Consider the following 24,560-nt stretch of genomic DNA (forward strand, 5'->3'; position numbering starts at 1 on the left):
TTTGTATTCTTCTTTGTTCAATTTCTCTCTTTTTTAATTTAAATAATATTTGTGTTGTTTTATTTCATTAGTATACAGATTACCCCCTGCTCTTAGCCGGGAATAAGGTCCAGGCCTAAATTTGTATAACAATAATCCGCACATATATAGTTGACGTTCATTCTAATGATGTTTTTACGCCAACAAGCTTAGGATCCCTTAGAATAAATAAATAAATACATACATAAATAAATACACAGGTAGATGGATGGATGGATAGATAGATAGATAGATAGATAGATAGATAGATAGATAGATAGATAGATAGATAGATAGATAGATAGATAGATAGATAGATAGATAGATAGATAGATACACTGTAAAACCCAACAAGTTGAAAGTACTCAAATTTTTTATGGCAACTGATTACATCAAAATTTTTGAGTACAGTTTACTCAAAAGTTTTGAGTAACCTGTACAGGTTACTCAAAACAGGTTACAGGTTACTCAAAACTTTTGAGTAAACTGTACTCAAAAATTTTGACGTAATCAGTTGCCATAAAAATGTGAGTACTTTCAACTTGTTGGGTTTTACAGTGTAGATAGGTGGATAGATAGATAGATAGGTGGATAGATTTGTATCTATCGAATAGATAGATAGATACAAATATGTACAGAAAATAAGCAGGTGCTTTAGTGGCAGTAGCATTCACGTTTGGTTAGCATTTTAGCCTGAAATGCTAACAAAACACTATCAATAATAATAATACATTTTATTTATAAGCGCCTTTCAAAACTCTCAAGGACACTTTACAGTCACAGTAGTTCAATTTTGGCTGTTAAAACCACTTCCATCCATGTAAAAGTCCAAGCGAATCAGTATGAAGACACAATAACCGTACGCAAATTCGCGTAGCTACACAACAAATGGCTAGCAAAATTAGCATTCCTTTTATTGTTTATTTCCAGTCGATGCCTTCCAACACGAATTAGCCTTTCTTTATTTGAGTTTTACTTTAAATCCATCAATATGTCGCCGCCGTCGCAAACGAGACAATCTCTGTTCGCTATCGACGATGATTGTCGCCACTCGTCGCACGCGCGTTGTCACATCTTTTTTTTGTCGCACAGAATATTATTATGTCACCGTGTGTGTGACACTGAGTTATTACAGTGTCACCATGGTGGTGAAAAGCTTCATTTTAATCATCCCGTACCACCAGGCAGCAAAAAAAGTATTCGCTGGCACGTTGAGGCGTGACTCATGAGGTCTCACATTGTAGATTTTAATTCTGATTAGCACCGTCGCTAAGAATCGTGATTCCCCAGCATTCAGCTCACTTCCTTTGATTGATGAGCCGGGGAAAATTGCCATCGTTTAACAGTTGTTTTCATCGCATTTATTTATTGTTTCGCACCTGTCAGAAATAAGATAATATTTCTGATACAGAAATGCTATGCTCACAATTTCTTCCAAAAATTTGCAAAACTGTTTTCCCAATAATACATTGGGGAAACTAAACAAATGCTCAAAAAAAAGACTTTATCATTATCGCAGGGACAATACTAATGGGCCTCAATCTGCTGTACATCTGCACCGAAAAGCAATCGACGAAAGTGAGGTTAAAATCTTCGCTAAAGAAAATAGATGGTTTGAAAGAGGAGTAAAAGAAGCAATTTTTGTCAAATGGCAAAACCCTTCACTAAATTGCCATGGTGGTTGAATGTTTAATTTAGACCATGCTTACAACAGACTTCTTCGGCCGATACCACGTTAGCTTAGTCATGCTAATGGGGTGAAACCCTGGCCAGGGATAAAACAATAGAGGTATTCAGATTGGCAAATGAAGTGAAACCAGAGCCAGGGATAGAACAATAGAGGTAATCATATTGGAGATGTAATCAGATTGGCTAATGAGGTGAAACCAGAGCCAGGGATAGAACTATAGAGGTAATCAGACTGGAGAGGTAATCAGATTGGCTAATGAGGTGAAACCAGAGCCAGGGATAGAACAACAAAGGTGATCTGATTGGAGAGATAATAAGATTGGCTAATGAGGTGAAACCAGAGCCATGGATAGACGATAGAGGTAATCAGATTGGCCTCAGGGAGTGGTCCATTGCTCACCCAAACTTAGAACAGGGACCTATCAGATCAGGCGTCCGGCACTTAGTCATGCTAATGAGGTGAAACCAGAGCCAGGGATAGAACGAAAGAGGTAATCAGATTGGCTTTAGGGAGTGTTCCACTGCTCCAACCTTATAGCAGGGACCTATGAGAGTCTGGCAAGGCCACCTCTGTCTATTAGCGATATAGAGCCGAGGTTACCAGCACAACTTTAATTCGCTGACTAAGCTTTCCGGATGAGGAACGAAACGTCCGACACCTTCAAAAAAGTTCAGATGGCGGCTGAAAAATCATGTTCCTTTTGCTAGCCGTTAACATCATGCTAGCTGTTCCTATGTACTCGTTGCTTCTACGTATCAAAATGCCGCAACAGTCCAAATTAAAACGTCAACGTGATGACATGACAAATTCTACTCAATGACGCATTTGGCGCTTTGCGCTATGCCGATCTCGAGCTAACAGGCTCTGTTGGCTATTCTCTGGATTTTGCGGCCGGCTGTGTAGGTTCCCACCAGCCAGCAGAAGGAAGGGGTCTATGACGTCCCAAAGCGACACCCAGTGAGTGACGCCGTGTGTCGCGCCGCCTGCCTCCCCATCCATCCCCAGTCAAACCTCTCAGATCCGCCATGATCAATTTTTCATTTTCTTTTGAACACCCGCTTTGACCGTCACTCAGTACAGTGACGTATTTATGCCCTCCCGCCCCGACCCCCCCACTGAGAGGTTTTCTGGGGACCCAGTGCTTTGTGTTCAGTGTGCGTCTCCTCCTCTGCTTGCGGTGTGGCTGCCGCCCCACGTGGTGAACCCGGACGCCGCTTTATATGTATTGTGCGTCTGTAAACGTGTCTGTGGTGCTCAATTAAGCATGCCTGCTGGCGGTGTAAAAACCACGCATGACCTTGTCCCAGATTGCATACCCGACGCATTCTGTCACTGTCATCTTCCTCCGATGTGACATTTACACTCATACGCCGAACCAGCCACACCATGGTGGCATCTCACTATTGTTTGTTTTATTTATTTACAGTGATACCTCAGTTTATGAACCCCTTGGCTTACGAACTTTACGGTTTACGAACGTCACATTTCTGCAAATTTTACCTTGGCATACAAACTATTTTTCGGGACACACACGGAGCGCCACAATGAATGATGTGTTCGTTCGCGAACGAGCCCGTTCTCCTCAGAAGAAAGAGCCAGTCGACTGTTTTTGTCCTCTATTTACCGCACCCAGTCTTCGGTTAAAACCTCGTGATTGGTCAAGAACGCAGCAGTGAGGGGGTGAAACATTAAAGAGACAGGCAGACTAAAGAAAGAGAGTGATAAAATGAATAGAAAACTGTGAAATTTGGACTCATTTCGAATTTGATAGTTCAAAAGCAGAGTGTAGACTGCAAGGTTAAAATATCCCATCAATCAGGCTCCACAAATAACCCGCACAAGCCATCTCTACACTTGATGCAAAAAGCTATCAACCCAGCTAAACAGAACACAATTGATGAGGAACATGGTAAAATTATGGCAGAGAAAGCACCGACAAGGGATCATTCCTCAAGATGGTGAAAGAAGAAGGCTACGTTCCGTATGAAGTGTTTAATGCTAATGAAACTGGTCACTCCATTTCATCAAAGCAACAACGACCATCACAAAGGTAAATAAAACGACTTTATTATACAGTACAGTTTATTTCTTTAATTATAATACCATTGCACGTTTATTATACATAAAAAATGTATATGTTGTGTAGTTTTAAGGCTTAGAAAATTAGAAAGTAGAAAATTATATTTTATGGGGACCTGGGAACGAATTATTCTCATTTTAATGGTTTCCTATGGAAAATTATTTTTTGGGATACACACTTTTCGCCTTACACACTCTGTCTGGGAACCAATTAAGTTTGTAGGCCAAGGTATCACTGTACGTTGAACCTGCCACATCATTGTGGCATCTCACTATGACGGCGTATTATTTATTTGTTTGTTTTATTTATTTATTTTAAATCTGTAGTCACGTTACATGGCAGATCGAGGAGTATATGGATGTGCGCGCGTACGGGAGTGGTATATCTTTTTAGTTATTGGCTTCCCGCTGCCGGCAGTTCTAATGAAAGATGACCTTGGCGACTGTCAGGCGGCAGCGGCGGGCTGTAACTCCACTGCTCTTTATCTGCCCATAAAGATGCAGCTTATATGGATTTAATCTGCTAAAATCTCCAGAGTCGTAATAAGCGGGCCGCTCTCCCACGTCCGTGTGTGTGTGTGTGTGTGTGTGTGTGTGTGTGTGTGTGTGTGTGTGTGTGTGTGTGTGTGTGTGTGTGCGTGTGCGTGTGTGCGTGTGTGTGTTTGTGTATAAATCAGTCGGTCTCCAAAGTCCGGTTTACTGTATGCTTCTTATTCCACAGCCGCGTAGTGTAATTAAAAAATAATAATAATAAATACTATTTTAAAAATTGCCGATAAAGCGCTGGTCAGACCTCTGTTACTGTTTTTTCCCTTCCATGAGGGGGCAGTATTTGCCTTTTGTCCATGTTAGCGCTTTGTTAGTTTCCTCTGTTGTTAATGCATTATGTATAGAAATATTTGTGTATTGTATTGTATTTTGGACAGCCACCCCCATTTCAAGCTCAGATAACTCCAGATCCATATAATTTAGGAATTAACTCTTTTTTTTTTTTCCTAATGAAAGAAGAGAGTCTAAGGCACAGTCTGTGGTATTTAGCACCGTGTGAAGCTCACTGTCATGACCTGACCAAAATATTTTTATTGCTAATTGTTGTAAAATTGGCTTCCAAAGTTTAAGCCGCGGTTGTCAAAGTCAAGGCCCGGGGGCCAAATAGATAACTAATAGATAGCTAGCTTGCTAGATAGATAGATAATAGATAGCAAATAGATAGCGAGCCAGGAAGCCAGTTAGATAGCTAGCTTTACAGTCACAGGATCAGTTTTTCTGTGGGTGAGCAGCTAGCTAGCTAATAGATAAGTAATAGATAGCTAGCTCGCTAGTTAGATAGCTAATATATAGCGAATAGATAGCTAGCTAGGAAGCCAGATAGCTAGCTTTACAGTCACAGGATCAGTTTTTCTGTGGGTGAGCAGCTAGCTAATAGATAACTAATAGATAGCTAGCTTCTAGTTAGATAGCTAATAGATAGCAAATAGATAGCTAGCTAGGAAGCCAGTTAGATAGCTAGCTTTACAGTCACAGGATCAGTTTTTCTGTGGGTGAGCAGCTAGCTAGCTAATAGATAACTAATAGATAGCTAGCTCACTAGTTAGATAACTAGCTAGGAAACCAGTTAGATAGCTAGCTAGATAGCTAAATAACCAGCTAAAGAACGGACACATTTTTACACATCGTCTGGCAGTGAATGAGTTAACGGTACGCTACTATGTTGAAGTGGATGGAGGTGTTTCGTCTGGTGCTTTGGCACCATCTTGTGCTAAAATATTGGTGGTATTTCATTTTTCTCGTTCATAAATGAAACGATCTATGACATTTATAGCTAGCTGGTTAGCTAGCGCTTTCTCTCTCTCACTCTCTTTATAACCGAATGCTGTGTTGTGATTGGATGGTAATCAGGTTGCATTTGGATAACTACAATTAGGCCTCAAAAGAGGGTTCTGATGACGATGGGAAGTCTGACTTTGATTACTTGAGTAGGTTGGATAAATGCTTGAATCTTGGTTAAATCGAACCAAAATCATCATGGAGATGCCACGACAATCAACGCCCACTCCAACCTTTCCCTTTTTACTAATGCGGTTAAAAGGTCACCGATATACAAAGACACATTCGTTGTTGGGGGGGAAAAAAATAGTATTTTTAAAACCAGTTCGATGAAATTGGATCATTTGTCGCAGCTAACTGCTTTGAGCATCATTTCCATAACCTGAACAAGTAAGTCGCAATAAACGACCAAAAAAAAAACTCCCACTGCGCTTAACAATGTAGAAATGATGCACTTTGTAATTGGATGCGTTCTGGCTCATCCCCGGCTGCGGGTGATTTTTTTTTTTTTTTCTGTTTTTTTTAAGAGATGAAGTGGTGCGTGGGTTGATTGCCAGCGGCACCGCTTTGCAGTAGATTTAGCCCTTATTTCATTGATGAGAGACGGCAGCATTAAAGGACAACCGACACCCCCGGACAAGTTGCGTCCATAATTTGTAAAATCACTTCAAATGACTTCTTCTGAGCGCATTTTACAAAGATTCCACCACATATAGCTATAGTTTACATTTTAAGACTCGCGCTAAATATTCATGAAGTCTTGTTTTCGAGTTGATGACGATCCCCAACGTGACGTCACGTCCGGAACACCCCTGACTGAGAAAGCGACACACAATGCATTTTGGGTACTTTTTTTCATCTGATAATACCGTATTGATCGCGAAATTAGAAGGAAAACTACATAAATAACGGGATGGTGAATTATTGTGTGTCGTAGCCAATTGCGGTAACACGCATAAAGAAGGTGTATGTTGACGCAAATTCCCAGCGGACAAATCAGCCTATTTCCAATGGAGCTTGGGCGCCATCTTGTGCATTTTCCGGGGCGCTACATTGGAGTCCAGACGGCTCGAATTGATACACAAGTACTTCTTTAATCGATTGCAAACATTTATGCTTTCCTCTTCCGAACTATTTGAATCATATTCATAACTAGATGAGTAACAAGAAAGCATCTTCTCCGAATTTGAACTCTCTGAAGCCATTGTTTTGATTCTGGAGCAAGGCAGTTTGTAAAGGAGTATCCTGGTGTGACGTCACGAACAAGGGGCGGGACTTTCTGAATATCCCATGTTCCCAGATCATTTTGTTTTGGGAAACTTTAATTCATTTTTATTGGTGTTTTGCATTTGACTAAAAAATATCAGCCTGCGTGTTTTGGGTATTTTTAGATGCTATAAAACGTTTTTCTGATGTCAGTTAGGAAACAACAAAAATGGTGTCGGTTATCCTTTAAAGCAAGATCAATGCGACGCGTGTGTCTATGTTGGTGCCACGTTTTCGTTTAAAAAAAATGACAACCCCCCCTCCCAAACATGACCCCTCCACCTTCCCCCGCCAAAAAAATCGCTTTTGTTATTTACTGTGTCACCATCTTAAATGTCCGCCGATCGATAAAATATACACGCCAGTGAGGCCATTCCAATCTACTGAGCCCTTGACCCCGCCGCGCAGAGTGCTAGTGTTGAATCAACACACGCCCTCGCCGAGTCTACACAGAGTAGTCGCTTTTACCGCCGATTATTATCTTTTGAGAGGGGGGGGAGGGCTAGAAGAATGTACATAATCTCTCTCAGTCGTGTTCGAATCAGTTCCAAAGGTGTTTGAGCCTCAACGGTGGCCAGTAGTGATGTGTCATTCGCGAACGAGCCGGTTCTTAGAGCCGGATCTCTGAAAGTGAACAAAGAGACCCGCTTCGGAAATGGTAGTCCCAGTCCCCGGTCTTCAGTTAAAGCCGCATGTGATTGGTCGATATCCGTGGTAGAGGAGGGAGGGGTGAATTACAGACACACGCAGCAGTGAGGAGAAAGGGGGAGGGGGGTTAAGGGTAGACAGGTGGACAAATGTTGTCACATTATACTGTTATTATTATTCAATTATATTTTTTACTAGTTGGTATGATAGAATTATTAATATGAAAAGCAAATTAGTGACAGCTGATCATCACAGGGAAAGGGAAAGTTTGTGGATGCTCGCTGTGCACATATAAATCAAGCCATATGAATAAAAATATTTGATATTGTGTAGTTTTTTACATGAGTAATTCGTTTTTCACATAATTATACATGATTTTTGGTAGTTAATTAATTTAAGCAACAAAAAAAACTGAACAGCCATTTAGGAGCCAAAAAAGCCAGATCTTTTTATGAGCCGAGCCAAAAGGCGACTCTCTGAAAGGAGCCGTAGTTCCCATATAAATACAAATATTTAATATTGTTAATTTTTTTACATGAGTAATTCGTTTTTCACATAATTATACATGATTTTTGGTAGTTAATTAATTTAAGCAACAAAAAAAACTGAACAGCCATTTAGGAGCCAAAAGAGCCAGATCTTTTTATGAGCCGAGCCAAACGACTCTCTGAAAGGAGCCGTAGTTCCCATATAAATACAAATATTTAATATTGTTTAATTGTTTACATGAGTAATTCGTTTTTCACATAATTATACATGATTTTTTGGTAGTTAATTAATTTAAGCAAAAAAAAAACTGAATAGCCATTTAGGAGCCAAAAGAGCCAGATCTTTTTATGAGCCGAGCCAAAAGACTCGGCTCTCTAAAAGGAGCCGTAGTTCCCATATAAATACAAATATTTAATATTGTTTATTTTTTTACATGAGTAATTCGTTTTTCACATAATTATACATGATTTTTGGTAGTTAATTAATTTAAGCAACAAAAAAAACTGAACAGCCATTTAGGAGCCATATGAGCAAGATCTTTTTATGAGCCGAGCCAAACGACTCTCTGAAAGGAGCCGTAGTTCCCATATAAATACAAATATTTAATATTGTTTAATTGTTTACATGAGTAATTCGTTTTTCACATAATTATACATGATTTTTTGGTAGTTAATTAATTTAAGCAAAAAAAAAACTGAATAGCCATTTAGGAGCCAAAAGAGCCAGATCTTTTTATGAGCCGAGCCAAAAGACTCGGCTCTCTAAAAGGAGCCGTAGTTCCCATATAAATACAAATATTTAATATTGTTTATTTTTTTACATGAGTAATTCGTTTTTCACATAATTATACATGATTTTTGGTAGTTAATTAATTTAAGCAACAAAAAAAACTGAACAGCCATTTAGGAGCCATATGAGCAAGATCTTTTTATGAGCCGAGCCAAACGACTCTCTGAAAGGAGCCGTAGTTCCCATATAAATACAAATATTTGATATCATTTTTTTTACATGAGTAATTCGTTTTTCACATAATTCTACATGATTTTTGGTAGTTAATTAATTTAAGCAACAAAAAAAACTGAACAGCCATTTAGGAGCCAAAAGAGCCAGATGTTTTTATGAGCCGAGCCAAACGACTCTCTGAAAGGAGCCGTAGTTCCCATATAAATACAAATATTTAATATTGTTTATTTGTTTACATGAGTAATTCGTTTTTCACATAATTATACATGATTTTTTTGGTAGTTAATTAATTTAAGCAACAAACAAACCGAGGAGCCATTTAGGAGGCAAAAGAGCCGGATCTCTTTAGTGAGCCGAGCCAAAAGAACCGAAATTCCCATCACTAGTGGCCAGGACGTATATGTGTGTGTTTGAGTGAATATGTTGGCGGTTGTGATCAGTCACACTCAGCGGGGGATCAGCAAGATGACATTAATTATAGAGGCTGCATTAATTACTAGCGAGAACACGTACACAGGTAATTAGACTTTTCCCCACCGGAGATGGCTAATTGATAAGCAGTGGCCGGAATGTACGAGGACAAATGAACAGAGAGGCGACGTGGTCGAGCTCGGACTGACAACAAAAAGTAATATGTCACTTTTCGCTGTCGGACTATTCATTTTACTACAGTATGGGCTACATCTTGTCGATGTGGAAATAGCATTTAGGAAGCTGTTTGTTCCAGCTTGTCGCATTTTGTGAGTTCCAATAAGCAATCCATTCAGTGATGTAGCATCGAGCTAACTAGCTACAGTGTAACTACAGTATGGGCTACATCACATCAATGTGGAAATATCGTTTAGCTAGCTGTTTGTTCCAGCGTGTAGCATTTTGTGAGTTAGCTTTCCAATGAGCTATTCATTCAGTCATGTAGCATTTAGCTAACTAGCTACAGTGTAACTACAGTATGGGCTACATCACATCAATGTGGAAATATCGTTTAGCTAGCTGTTTGTTCCAGCGTGTAGCATTTTGTGAGTTAGCTTTCCAATGAGCTATTCATTCAGTCATGTAGCATTTAGCTAACTAGCTACAGTGTAACTACAGTATGGGCTACATCACATCAATGTGGAAATATCGTTTAGCTAGCTGTTTGTTCCAGCGTGTAGCATTTTGTGAGTTAGCTTTCCAATGAGCTATTCATTCAGTGATGTAGCATTTAGCTAACTAGCTACAGTGTAACTACAATATGGGCTACATCACATCAATGTGGAAATATCGTTTAGCTAGCTGTTTGTTCCAGCGTGTAGCATTTTGTGAGTTAGCTTTCCAATGAGCTATTCATTCAGTGATGTAGCATTTAGCTAACTAGCTACAGTGTAACTACAATATGGGCTACATCACATCAATGTGGAAATATTGTTTAGCTAGCTGTTTGTTCCAGCGTGTAGCATTTTGTGAGTTAGCTTTCCAATGAGCTATTCATTCAGTGATGTAGCATTTAGCTAACTAGCTACAGTGTAACTACAATATGGGCTACATCACATCAATGTGGAAATATCGTTTAGCTAGCTGTTTGTTCCAGCGTGTAGCATTTTGTGAGTTAGCTTTCAAATGAGCTATTCATTCAGTGATGTAGCATTTAGCTAACTAGCTACAGTGTAACTACAGTATGGGCTACATCGCATCAATGTGGAAATATCGTTTAGCTAGCTGTTTTTTCCAGCGTTTAGCATTTTGTGAGTTAGCTTTCCAATGAGCTATTCATTCAGTGATGGATCATTTAGCTAACTAGCTACAATTTAACTAAAGTATGGGCTACACCTCATCAATGTGGAAATAGCATTTAGCTAGCTGTTTGTTTCCAGTTTGGAGCATTTTGTGAGTTAGGTTTTCCATGAGCTATCCATTCAGCCACGTAGCATTTAGCTAACTAGTTACAGCGTAACTATAGTATGCTCATAAATGTACCTCGCAGAAGCAAAGTGTGCCCCTCGCTAACAGCAATGGCGCTACGTGTCCTCACACGGGCCGCATTGTGTACACACCGACAAAAGTTTTTTTGTGGTCTCTGAATAACCAAACAAATGTGTCAAACTGATCAAACATTTGAGCAATTTCAGTTTCTAAATAGTCAGAGAAACTCAGCGCGTGCTCCAAACGTGTTTCTAAACACGCCTTGTATAGTTTTATTTTCCCAGTTTAGCTCTCAAACTAGATTATACTGCAAGTAGCTAACCCATTTATTTAGCTTGACAGCTCTGCTCGTTTCATCCTTAGACAAAAAAAATAAAAATAAATATAAGCTGTTTCGGAAACGTCATATTGAAATCATGCCACATTTCGGTAAACCGGTGATATAAACCGCCATTAGGCGTCTGCTAATTCATGGGTCGTTTTTTTGTTTTGTTTTGTTTTGTTTAATACAGCTGGCTTTTTATGGCCATAACGAAACAATAACAATCCGCCGCTTTATGAATTGAATGCATTTAAAAAGAGAGCGATGAAGATGCATCAGTCTCTCCTCGCCGATCGCGTTGGAGACTCTTGAGGAGGATTTATAGAAACACAAACGGGGGCTCAGCGCTGTAGTTTAGATGTAAGGTGGGGATGATCTTTAAACCTCGTTAAATCTCATCCAGTGTGTGTGTGTAGAGCACCTGGTGAGAGCAACATCTGCGCTCTTAAATCACCCTCATCGACCCCCCCTTTCCTCAGTGTGAAACTCTTGCTAATGTACGTCGGTGTCAGCTCTGAGTCGTACAGCAACGGTCCATCGATGATAAGGTTTCTTCAGCCGTCACCTGTACTTCTTTGAAGGTGTCGGACGTTTCGATCCTCATCCGAAAAGCTTCGTCAGTGCATTAAAGTTGTGCTGGTAGCTCTTGGCCTCTATATATCCCTAATGTCCAGAGGTGGCAGTGCCAGACTCTGATAGGTACCTGCTCTAAGGTTGGAGCAGTGGAATATTCCCTGAAGCCAATCTGATTACCTCTATCGTTCTATCCCTGGCACTGATTTCACCTCATTAGCATGACTAAGTGTCGGACCTCTGCTTTGATAGGTCCCTGCTCTAAGGTTGGGTGGACTACTCCCTGAAGCTAATCTGATTACTTATTTTGTTCTGTCTGATTATGGTCTATGCCTGGCTCTGATTGCCCCATTTGCCCCGGTATCACCTCATCGGCCATGACTAAGCGTATGTGGTAACGATCTAAGAAGTCTGTTGTAAGCACGATCCAGCTGGTTTAATTTCTTCTCAGATCATTATCACATAGTCATGCTAATGAGGTGATAACAAAGCTAATGGGGCAATCATAGCCAGGTATAGAATATTAGAGGTAATCAGACAGGACAAAAGACAGAATCAGATTAGCTTTAGGGTATAGTCTACTGCTCCCCTAACCTTTGAGCAGGGACCTATCAGAGCATAGGTCTGGCACTTCCACCTCTGTCCATAAGGGATATATAAGGCCAGAGCTACCAGCACAACTTTAGTTCGCTGATGAAGCTTTTCGGATGAGGAGCGAAACATCTGGCACCTTGAAGAAAGTACAGATGACGGCTGAAGAAATATTTTTTTCATCCCACCCGTCTAACATCGAGGTTGTTGATTGCAGAACGGACATCAAAGCACCCATCATGGTCATCATCATCATCATCATCCTCATCAACAACAACATCATCATCTTCATTCTCATCCGCAAACTCCCCAGGCGGGACTCAGTGAGCATCGAGAGCCGGATCAGCAGGCGGATCTCATAGATTTAAACCCAGAGACGGTTTTTCAGGTAAGGGCGATTGGGGTGAACTTTTGTAAAGACCACCTCCTGTTATCTTGACCACACTGCACTTTTGTTTTTGCGAACAATCGGGAGTCGCCGACCCCGCGACTCTTTGAACCCTCTTTACTTATGAATAAAAACATATAACCTTGATGTTGTCATAGCAACCAAGAGTCAGAATCATGCCGACGTGTTTGAAAAGACAAAAGGCACCGAAGCTTAGCACAAACGTCCCGAAAAGGTCTACGATTTGGGAAAGTGTACTCACGGGTACCAAAATGAAGACAGCAACTAGTAATATCATGACACAATATTCAAAATAAAATATGGACAAGGATTTTAACTCATTCACTGCCATTCTGAAGAAGAAAGCATAAATGTTTGCAATCGATTAAAGTCCTTCCGTTTCATTTTGAGGTGTCTGGACTCCAACGTAGCTCCCCGAAAATGCACAAGATGGCGCACTAGCTCCGTTAGAAATGGGCTGATTTGTCTGCTGGGAATTTGTGTCAACTAGTATCAAACAGTAGTCTTGATGCAACACACAACGATTCACCATTGTGTTATTGTTATATGTTTTTTCCTTCTAATTTCACCATCAACACGGATCAACACCAAGTTTTCAGACCAAACAAAGTACCCAAAATGCAGACGTGACGTCACATCAGGCATCGTCATCAACTCGAAAACAAGACTTCCTGAATATTCAGCGAGAGTCTTAAAACGTAAAATATAACTATATGCCGTGGAATCTTTGTAAAATACGCTCAGTAGAAGTCATTTGAAGCCATTTTACAAATTATGGACACATTTTGGCGTCGGTTGTCCTTTAAGGCTTGTATAAGTAACCTGTATTGGTTTTTACTGAAAAATAAACATTGAATACAATCCTCTATAAAGATATGTACATGTACAACGGGAGAGAATACTACATATGTTACGACAAAAATGTTTGTACGTACTATTATTCGTAACTCAAATGCTCGTATGTAGGGGAGCGTCTGTATTTTCTGCATTCAATCACGCGTGGCCAGCGTTTTATATGGCCATCATCAATATCCGCATCGCATTCTCTTTCTGAGCGATCGCAAGAGTCCATACTTACAATAGCCCAAAATTCAACATCCCAACCCTTCTTCTTCTCTTCCTAAATCCAGTCCCCATGAATGTAAAACACCATGCACAGCGATTCCGTTTTCTTATAGGCGTAATAAATATGTACTGTAATATATCTTTTTATATACTATACAAATGATAGCGATTAGACAGAATAAGAAGTTATCATATTTAAAAGTTTCATGCTGTTATATGCTTAGTCAACACTTGTGACTCAATACACAATTGTAGCACAGACAACCTGGGGTCAATCAGGTCAACAGACACAGCAAGTTAAACTGTCCGCTTCACAGAAGTTAGGACTTGGGGAACTCCTTATCACAGGAGTAATTTAGGTCTTCAAACTCCTTATCACAGGAAGAGGTCATTAGCCAGGTTACAAACTTATCAGTTCATGGAAAACACAATGTTGTATTGCTTACAGCTGTTGGTGCTCAGAACGTCCAGAGGCGTGTTATTATAATCAAGAAAACTATGTTTTACTAATGTATCACTTTAATTTGCATGTATTCTCAATAAATAGCTTGGCAGACGGCCGCAGAATGCAGACGTATGTCATGGATGACTACGTTTCCTGCCGGCAGTAGGGACAATCTTTCTGGTTCCGAGTCTCTGTCCACAGTATCTGACTGTGCTATCTCTGTGTGATATATATATATATATATATATATATATATATATATATATATATATATATATATATATATATATATATATTTTTTTTTTTTTCTTGTCTAAGCCTTTTGGTGCATGCACAAAGATATTCTAAGAATATTCATTATCTCAGAAAGCGATCGGGAACCATAATGAATGCAAATCTCGGCCCGTGTATTCAAGGCCCCTTTAAATTCCGTCCCAACTAAAAATAGTTTCCCTTTGGCATCACGCCGGCTTTAAGATATTCTTCATTGACGGAACGAAGGGGGCAAATTACCGAAGAGCAGAAAGACAGAATAGATTAGGATCAAACAGAAAGGCTGGCGTCTTTGATAGCGAGACGCTAGGAGGCGCGCCGCTGATCCTGCTTAATGGGAGGACATTAATGACTTGGCCCCCGGGGGGGGGGATTTTGGCGCAGTACGGCTGCTGTGGGTTTGTTTTGGTAGCTGGTGGCAGTGGTGCCTAGTCTATGTAATTTTCTTTTTCAATGTTTTTTTTTTTCTCAATGTTTTTTTTTTCTTCAATACATAGCCCCCTTTATTATTATTTTGGAGGAGGTTATTTTATATATTTTAGAATTTTATCATGTTATTGTGAAATGACTAGCTATTTTTAAAACATGTAAAATTAAAATAAAATATATTTTATATTTTATACATTTCTTTATAATTTATTAATAATTGTATAATTTTATAATTTTATTTTTTATCATGTATTAAATTATCAAAATATTACATTATTACATTATTACATTATTACATGAGTACATTATTACATTATCACATTCTCACATTACATTATGACATTATTACACTTTTATATGATTACATTATTACATTACCAAATTATTTTATATTTTATAATTGCATTTATAATTTTCTAATTGTATAATTTCAGAATGTTATAGTTTGTTCATGTTAATATAAAATTGTGGAATTATTCAATTATTTAAATAAATTGTTAAATTATTACAGTAATTATGTACTATATTACTAAACCAGTAAATTATTTAATAACTTGATTATTTAATTATTTAATTATGTATTTTATTAATCGATTAATTATTTGAATAATTAATCACTCCATGACATACCGATGTAATGAGTTAATTAATTTATTTGTTAATGAATTCATCATTTAATTATTTTATTGTTTCATTATTCTTCTATCATTTATTTATTTTTTGGTTTGTTTACTGATTAGTTGATTGATGATTGATTGGTTGGTTGGTTGGTTTTACTCTACTTCTAATGTGAGTACTTTAGTCACCTTTGGTTCGATGGACACAGTAGGTACAGTATGTCATCGTAATCATTTCATCTCACCCCCCATCTGTGCACATCTTCCCCCTCTGCTGACCCGGCAGTCACCAAGGTAAGTGACGTCAGTTCATTTGATGTTCCGCATGCGCCCTTTGACTCATGCATGTCACGCAACGGGACGTCCTATAACGATTGTACACGATTGTACCCTGACTCCCGCTATGCGTCCTTCATGTGATTCTCAGAATATCAACCAATTAGAACTTTTCGGAGACATGTCCACACCTCCTGACATCACCTCGCCCTCGGTGAGAAAAGCCGCCTTGCCGTCCCCAATTTAGGATTTGGATTATTTTATAACTTTTGTTCTTATGTCACCTCGGCAGACGCCTGCCTCACCTGCAAACTCCTTTGACCCGTCGCAGGGCCTGCAGCCTCCCGCTGAGCTCTTTGCCACCTACAACCCGTCTGTGCCCTCAGGTATGGAAAAACACGCCCCACTTTTGGGGTTTTCTAGGACTTCATCAGAGGTAGGCTGAGGTAATGGATGTTAAGTAGTAAGTGCGGTGCTACTACAGACACTCCCCTACTTACGAACATTTGACTTACAAAAAACGGTACATACGAATATTTTTGTAGTAACAGATGTAGTATTCACCAGTTGTACATGTACATATCTTTATAGAGCATTAAATGTTTATTTTCAGTACAATCCAATACAGGTTACTTATACAAGCCTTAAACATACTTTGTATTACGTTAATCCAATTACAAGTAAGTGGATGACAGTAATCACATTACTGTAATCGGATTACTGCAATCAATTTACTAGTATAGCTTTAGGGAGTAGTCTACTCCTCCCCCAACCTTAGTGCAGGGACCTATCAGAGCAGAGGTCTGACAGAGTTACCAGCACAACTTTAGTTCGCTGACGAAGCACATCGGATGAGGAGTGAAACATCCGTAATTGTAATCTGGCCACTCGTAGTCAAATTACTTGTAATATGATTACTTGTGATCTTATTACATGTCATCAGATTACTTGTGACTGATTACTTGTGATCTGATTGTATGTAATCTGATTATGTGTAATCTGATTATTTGTCATATGATTGTTGTAATCTGATTACTGTAATCTGATTACTAGATATCTGATTCCTGTCCTTTGATTAATAATGTCACTTCGGGGAGTAGTCTGCTGCTCCCCCAACCTTAAGGCAGGTACCTATCAGAGCAGAGGTCTAGCAGAGTTACCGGCAGAACTTTACTTCGCTGATGCCGCTTTTTGGATGAGGACTGAAACATCCGTAATTGTAATCCGGTTTCTACTAGTCAGTTTACTTGTGATATGATTACTTTATTGTACAGTACAGTTTATTTCTTTAATTATAATACATAAAATAAGGTATATTTTGTCTGGTTTTAAGGCTTAGAAAATTAGAAAGTAGAAAAGTATGTTTTATGGGGACCTGGGAACGGATTATTCTCATTTTAATGGTTTTCTATGGGAAATTATTTTTTGGGATGCACACTTTTTGCCTTACACACTTTGTCTGGGAACCAATTAAATTCGTAAGCCAATGTCTCACTGTATATATATATATAGAAAGAAATGCAGCATGGAAACACCTCACTCGGAATAATCAGGCCAAATCCATAACAGATTTTCATCTGAATTCACACAAGCGGAAAATGTTTTCTATTCGGCGTGCACATGCCTAAGTTCATTTTATTTATTTATTTTGTCCAAGATAGCCGATTGGAAAAAGGTGTGAAGGGAAGTAAAAGAACAGGATGTGATTAATAGAGAGCGATGGAATAGAAATGAAATGTTGATGAGGAGAGGAGGTAGCGTCGACTGTGTGCGTGGAATATAAAATGCATCATTAGCTGGCTGACTCAGATGCTGTTGATTTACCTGCGGGCCGAGAAGAAAGATGGGCGCAACCCCCACGCCCCCCTCCTCCATTCGCTTCTCGCTTCCTGCCACACGAGGTCGAACGACGGAAGGCGCCGGAAAAGACGAGCGAATGTGTCGTTAGATGAAGATTTTGCTGATGAATTTGAGGCGTTTTAATGAGTGTGATTCGATGAAACGACGCCGAGGTAATTATGCTAGTTCAGCGTGACCGTGAAGAAATGCAACATTAGCTACAGGCGCAAGTAGGGCAGAGCTCTGTGGTGATGCATGGGTTATTATCGATGTGTGTGTGTATGTGTGTGTGGGGGGAGCAAGAAAAGCTGTTTTTAGTGCACCTTCGTCAACCACAGTGTGGCGCCGCTCTAAACACCCACCAAAAAGTATCCCTGTTCAGGGTCATGGTTGTACCAATGCCAGCTTTATTTGGGCTAAAGGTCGGGTGTGATCCAAAAAAACTGCTTTGTAATTGCCAACATCAAACTTGTTTTTCACCAAAGCACAATTATTTTAATGCATTTATTTATTTTTAACTCATTCGCTGCAATTTATTCGGGAATTGAAAACTGTAACGTAGAGCGCCAAATTTATTCAGGTTTTGTTATATCATGCTTGGGTGCGGATAAAGCGCTTGCCATGGCCTCTGGGCTTGTTTTTTTTCTTTCTGACAAGGGGGCAACATTTCCCTTTTTTCCATGTTAATGCTTTGTACCAGTTTCAGCTGTTGTTAAAGCACTATATGTATGTATTTCATTTTATTTTGGACAACCGCCCTCATTTCAAGCTCAGATAAATCCAGACCTATATAACTTAGGAATTAACTCTTTTTTTCTGATGGAAGAAGCGACACTAAGTTTTCTAACGCTGTATTGGATGTTTATGTAGTCCTAAAACTCAATACTCTGTGAGTTCTGCAATTTGAGTAAAAATGAAAAAAAAAAAAACCTGGCACTTAAGTAGACAAGGCATTGGCCGATCTAACGGAAGCTCCTCGTCTTATTTCAACATAGTTCTTTGGCACACAAATGCCACAAGATAGTGCCATAGAATTATGTTTTTTTATTGGGTAATGATTCAGTAGCGGATCTCAAACAGAGCATAGCCAGAAAGGAAGGATACGTTTCAAAAAAGTGAATCGGTAAATTCACAAATCCGATGCAGCATTTGAGAGACTGTCGCGGCTTGGAATTGAAGCGGATGTATGTGGCACAGGAGATGTGAGACAATCTCTTTCTTCAATGGATGCTACAGCTTCTTGTTTGCTTTAAACATTCAGCTTGTAGAAGGCATGCATACTTCACCATGACGTCCCTGGTCCATTGGTGAAAAGGACGCTTTGATCCTCTCCTTTTTCATCTAGAACTGCTTCATACAGCAAAGAGGGTGCAGAAAGTGATTGTGTGTCTTTTGTGTTGTGTCACATTATTTGTTATTTTGTTTGTTTTTGATTTCAACATGGTGCCGTAAGACTGGGTGCCCTCACTGCAGCTCCTTTACAGTGAGACCTCAACTTACGAACTTAATTGGTTCCCAGACAGAGTGTGTGAGGCGAAAAGTGTGTATCTCAAATAAAAAATTTCCATAGGAAACCACTAAAATAGGAATAATCCGTTCCTGGATTTCCATAAAATATACTTTTCAACTAAATAAGCCTTAAATCTACACACAACCTACCTTATTCTATGTAGAATAAATGTGCTATTGTATTGTAATGAAAGAAATACACTGCATTGTATCATAAAGTCACTTTATTTACATTTGTGATGGTCATTGATGGCTTGATGGAATGGCGTTGGAGGTCGAAGGTCAAAGGGAATTGCTGTTTGCAAAGAGAGGCATATTACATGAGGACTGTAATTAAAGAAATAAACTGTGCTGTAAAATAAAGTTTTATTTACCTTTTTGATGGTCGTTGATGGCTTATGGAAGGAGAGTCACCTTCCATAAGGACTGTTGGTAACTTAACGTCTGGTGCTGTTCGGTCGTGTGCTTCCGCCGAAGATCACTCCGCCAGCCGTGATGGGTGTGTATTATGAAAATAGTTCTTATTATAAGGTTTAATTTTCATAAATTTGACGTTTGTAAGACGAAAAGTTTGGAAGATAAGGTGTTTGTAAGTTGAGGTCTCACTGTATAATGTTTATCTACTTCTTCCTTTTCTTTCCTCTTAGTTTCATTCACTTTGCTGCGTCCTCTACTGCGAGACTAATAAAGGCTAATCCAATCCAATAGTGGACTGTGAATATTTGTTTTTGCCGTCTGTGACACTCCCCAAAACGCCATTTCTCCCCCATCCCTTTTTGTATCTTGTTCCAGGTTACGTGACGATGGGGGCGGTTCCCTCCGGACACTGGTCCCAGCAGGCCTTCACCGCCCAGTCGCCGCTGGCCTTCGGGGTCCAGTCCCCTCTGGGCCCGGTGGCGCAGGTTCTACCTGGCGGCCAGCCTCTCATCTGGGGACAAGCCAACCTCTTCCCCGCCACCCAGCAACAGTGGGCGGCCATGGCGGCCGGAGCCTTCCCTCCCGCAGCCTACCTCCCCGCCCAGCCCGTGGGTCCGATGCCCGTGTTCCAAGCGCTCACCCCCGTCCCCGCCGCCACGCCGACCGGCGAAACACATTCAGGTGCAGGCGCATCGTCGAGTCCGCAACATGAGGAGCGAGCGAAGAAGATGAGTAAAGAAATGTTTAAGGTACGAACTGGAGGAATTTTAAAGGACAACCGACGTCTCCGGACAAGTTGTGTCCATAATTTGTAAAATGGATTCAAATGACTTCTACTGAGCGTATTTTACAAAGATTCCACCGCATATAGCTATATTTTACGTTTTAAGACTTGCGCTGAATATTCAGGAAGTCTTGTTTTTGAGTTGGTGACGAGTCCGTACGTGACGTCACTAAAGGAACGCCCCTGACCGAAAAAAAAAGACGCATTGTAGCGGTCCTTCCATCACGTCAATGTATTTTGCTGTACTTGTTTGGGTCTCGTGTCGCACCCAAAAGCCACCAGAAGAGGGCGTCCAAGCGCCATATAAGGAATTTATCAGCCTGTGGAAACGGAGGTGGCCACAGGAGGTCGCCATTTTATGCCTCTTTTTCGGTGAGACATTTCCCCTCAATGTTGCCTCATAATGGCACGGAATAAATTCTTTAATCGATTGCAAACGTATGCTTTCCTCTTCAGAACTATTTGAATCATATTCATAACTGGATGTGTAACAAGAATGCATATTCTCCCAATAAAAATATCATACTGCGTGTTTTGGGTATCTTAGATGCTATAAATCGTTTTTCTGATGTCAGTTAGGAAACAAAAAAATGGTGTCGGTTGTCCTTTAAGTTGTTTCATGGTACTGCTCGACTGACCATTAAGTCGTTTTATTAATCTCAGGACTTTCATTTGGCGAAGCCGCCGGCGATGCCGTCAAAGAAGGGCGAGCAGCAACCCGGCTTAGCGGGCACCTCGGAGGCATTCAGCACTTACTTTAGCCGCGTCGGGACCGCCCAAGATACAGATGACTGTGATGACTTTGACATTTCCCAGATGAACCTGACGCCGGTCACCTCCACGACACCTTCCACCAATTCCCGTGAGTCTAAAAAAATATATATAAAAAATACTGCATAATACTTCTTTCCACTTTCAGCTTTTTTAAAATTAATTAACTCATTCGCTGCCATTCCTGAATTTATTCAGGAATTGAAAAGTGTGACGTGGAGCACCATTCCCAAATTCGTTTGGGTTTTGGTTTTTCTTGCGAGGGGTGCCAATAAAGTGTTGGTCAGACCTCTGGCAATTTTTTTTCCCTTCCACGAGGGGGCAGCATTTGCCTTTTTTCCATGTTAGCGCTTTGTTACTACTTCAGCTGTTGTTAACGCTCTATATAAATCAATATGTATTTTATTGAATTTTGTACAGCCGCCCCCATTTCAAGCTCAGATAACTCCCAACCCATATAATTTAGGAATTAACTTTTTTTTTCAAATAAAATAAAAGAGTCTAAGGTTTCTTACACTATATTGAATAATAGTGCATTTCATTTATAAGCGCCTTTAAAGACTCTCAAGGTCACCTTGAGTTTTGAGGCATTTATTTATTTATTCATTCACCTATTTTTATTCATGTATCTGTTTATTTAATTAACTATTTATTTATTTATATGTTTGTCTATGTATGTATGTATGTATGTATGTATGTATGTATGTGTGTATGTAGGTAAGTATGTATGTATGTAGGTCAGTATGTATGTAAGTACGTTCGTATTTATTTATTTATTTATTTATTTCTTTATTTTGCAGCTCCCACACCGGCCCCCCACCAGAGCTCGCCCTCGAAATCGTCCGCATCGCATGTCAGCGACCCCCCTACAGACGCCACTGACCCGCCCACCGATGATTCGTTTGGGGAAGTGGAGGGCAGCCCGAGCCGCAGCGGGGAGGAAGATGCTGTAAGTTTGCTGCAAAAATTTGCTATGGAAATGTGACTCGAGACTAAAACGGCAATCATCTAAAACAGGGGTGTCAAAGTCATTTTTTGCCACGGGCCACATTGTAGTTATGGTTTCCTCTCGAGGGCCGTTATGAATTTGGGGAACCCATTAGAATGTTTAAATCCCTTCAAATATTACATATGGAGCACACAGCAAATTAATGAATAACTCGTTTTCAAATCTGAAGTCAAGAATAATGACTTTTATTGTGGTTGACATCCAAAAATATGCAATCATGATGGAATTTAACAAGTTGGATTTGCTTTCGCGGGCCGAAAAAAAATTATTAGACGGTCCGGATTTGGCCCGCGGGCCTTGACTTTGACACCTGTGATCTAAAAAAAGTAATTTCCACAGCAAGCTACATTTCTGGCTGTTATTTATAACTCCAGATAAAAGCAAATGTTACCCATAATCAAGGTAGACTTGAGGATTTTAATTTCAATAGATTTGTGATTAGCATCTAGAGACAATATTAAACTTTATAATAATAATAATAATACATTTCATTTTTAAGTGCCTTTAAAAACTCTCAAGGTCGAGGACTATTACAGAGGTGACAGTGCCAGACCTCTGCTTTGATAGGTCCCTGCTCTAATGTTGGGTGGAGCAGTGGACTACTCCCTGAAGCTAATCTGATTACCTCTTTGTCCTGACTAATTATGTCCTATGACTGCCCCATTCGCCCTGGTATCACCTCATCATCATGACTAAGCCTACGTGGTAACGATTTAAGAAGTCTGTTGTCAGAAGTCAGCAAAAAAATGATCGCTGACGAAGCTTTTCGGATGAGGAGTGAAACTGACCGACACCTTCAAAAAAGTACAGATGATAGCTGAAGAAATCTTTTCATCTTCTTTTTTTATACATCCAATACAGACATTTTAGGAGAGAATCAAAAAAATGAATAAATAAGACAGCGGGCAAGAGAATTAGCTGCAAATGTCACCGGGCTTTCCTGAATAACACTCAGAAGCTTCACAAAATAAAAGTCTACAGCAGTGGCGGCATGATGAAAAGGTCGCAGAAAAAAATAAGAGCAAGTGTGATTGAGTGAAGAAACGGAAAAAAAAACAAAAACACGGCTTGTGCTTTTTTGTGAAGCGATCTGTGAAAAAGCGGCAGGCAGGCAGCTCCTTAGAGGGAACGTGAGGTGCGTTCGGGTGTTTGTTATTTTTGTTGGTCCAACCTCCTGTCGACACTTTTTAATGATACCGCACGACTAGATGCAGTTGTCACACGTACTACAAAAAAAGCGTTTCTATTTTGTAAGAAAGCATGTACAGTGGTACCTCGGTTTACGAACCCCTTGGCTTCCGAACTTTTCGGTTTACAAACGATAAATTGATGAAAATTTTACCTTGGCATACATATTATTTTTTGGGATACACACGCAGCTGCCACAATGAGTGCTGTGTCGTTCGCGAACAAGCCCGTTCTCCTAACAAGAAAATGGCAGCCGGCTTTGTCCTCTATTCCCCGCCCCCAGTCGTCAGTTAAAGCCACGTGATTGGTCAAGAACGCAGCAGTGAGGGGAGGTGGTTTAAACATTAAAGAGACAGGCAAACGACAGAGCGAGAGTGACAAAATGGATAGAAAACAGTGACATTTGGACTGGTTTCAACTTTGATAGTTCAAAGGCACAGAGTGTAGACTGCAAGGTTAAAATATCCCATCAATCAGCCTCCACAAACAACCCGCACGAACCATCTGGACACTTGATGCAAAAAGCTATCAATCCAGCTAAACAGAACACAATTGATGAGGTACAAGGTAAAATTATCGCAGAGAACGCACCTACGACGGATGGTAAAGGTAGAAGGTTACGTTCCTCATCAAGTGTTTAATACTCCATTCCATCAAGGCTTCAACGACCATCACAAAGGTAAATAATACCACTTTATTATACAGTACAGTTTTTTTCATTAATTATAATACCATCGCATATTTATTATACATAAAATAAGGTTTATTTTGTGTAGTTTTAAGGCTTGGAAAATTAGAAAGTAGAAAATTAGGTTTTATGGGGACCTGGGAACGGATTATTCTAATTTTAATTGTTTCCTATGGGAAATTAATTTTTGGGATACACACTTCGGCTTCCACACTCTGTCTGTGAATCAATTAAGTTTGTAAGCCAAGGTATCACTATATTTTGTTATTCAAATCTTTCAACTTTTATTGTGAATTTTCTAGAATTTTATTTCCCCGGCGTCTGCGTATTTTTTGTCACTCTTAACTTCCTGTTACATTTTTTTTTTCTATTTCCTGCTCGACTTTTTCGTCTCTTTGCTGTTAACAAACTGCTGTCTGTTTCTTTTCCCTCTGCCCGCTTTTTTTCTTAACTCTCGGCAATCTTTCTTCCTCTTC

General features: G+C 39.8%; 1 protein-coding gene and 1 long non-coding RNA gene across 10 annotated transcripts in view; one reads left to right on the forward strand and one right to left on the reverse strand.

The window, feature by feature from the left end:
- Positions 1 to 24,560, forward strand: part of dab1a (DAB adaptor protein 1a) — a 214,407-nt gene that overhangs the window by 175,872 nt on the left and 13,975 nt on the right. For 6 of the 8 annotated variants that reach the window (XM_088999991.1, XM_088999990.1, XM_088999989.1 and 3 more), the window contains 7 exons: positions 2,612 to 2,665; positions 12,583 to 12,753; positions 16,031 to 16,093; positions 16,172 to 16,265; positions 20,020 to 20,393; positions 21,092 to 21,290; positions 22,000 to 22,148. In XM_088999991.1, coding sequence (XP_088856117.1) covers positions 2,612 to 2,665; positions 12,583 to 12,753; positions 16,031 to 16,093; positions 16,172 to 16,265; positions 20,020 to 20,393; positions 21,092 to 21,290; positions 22,000 to 22,148 — 1,104 coding nt within the window. The remainder of the gene's footprint in view (positions 1 to 2,611; positions 2,666 to 12,582; positions 12,754 to 16,030; positions 16,094 to 16,171; positions 16,266 to 20,019; positions 20,394 to 21,091; positions 21,291 to 21,999; positions 22,149 to 24,560) is intronic. The other 2 variants (XM_088999996.1, XM_088999997.1) reach the window with 1 other exon arrangement.
- The window catches only part of LOC148896009 (uncharacterized), a 58,969-nt gene that overhangs the window by 23,778 nt on the left and 10,631 nt on the right, over positions 1 to 24,560 (reverse strand). For both annotated transcript variants that reach the window (XR_016115477.1, XR_016115476.1), the window contains exon 2: positions 21,185 to 21,296. This is a non-coding gene — a long non-coding RNA (uncharacterized LOC148896009). The remainder of the gene's footprint in view (positions 1 to 21,184; positions 21,297 to 24,560) is intronic.

Source organism: Hippocampus bargibanti, linkage group LG07 (assembly GCF_051943395.1).
Source record: "Hippocampus bargibanti isolate YZ-2025 linkage group LG07, ASM5194339v1, whole genome shotgun sequence".
NCBI lineage: Eukaryota > Metazoa > Chordata > Actinopteri > Syngnathiformes > Syngnathidae > Hippocampus > Hippocampus bargibanti.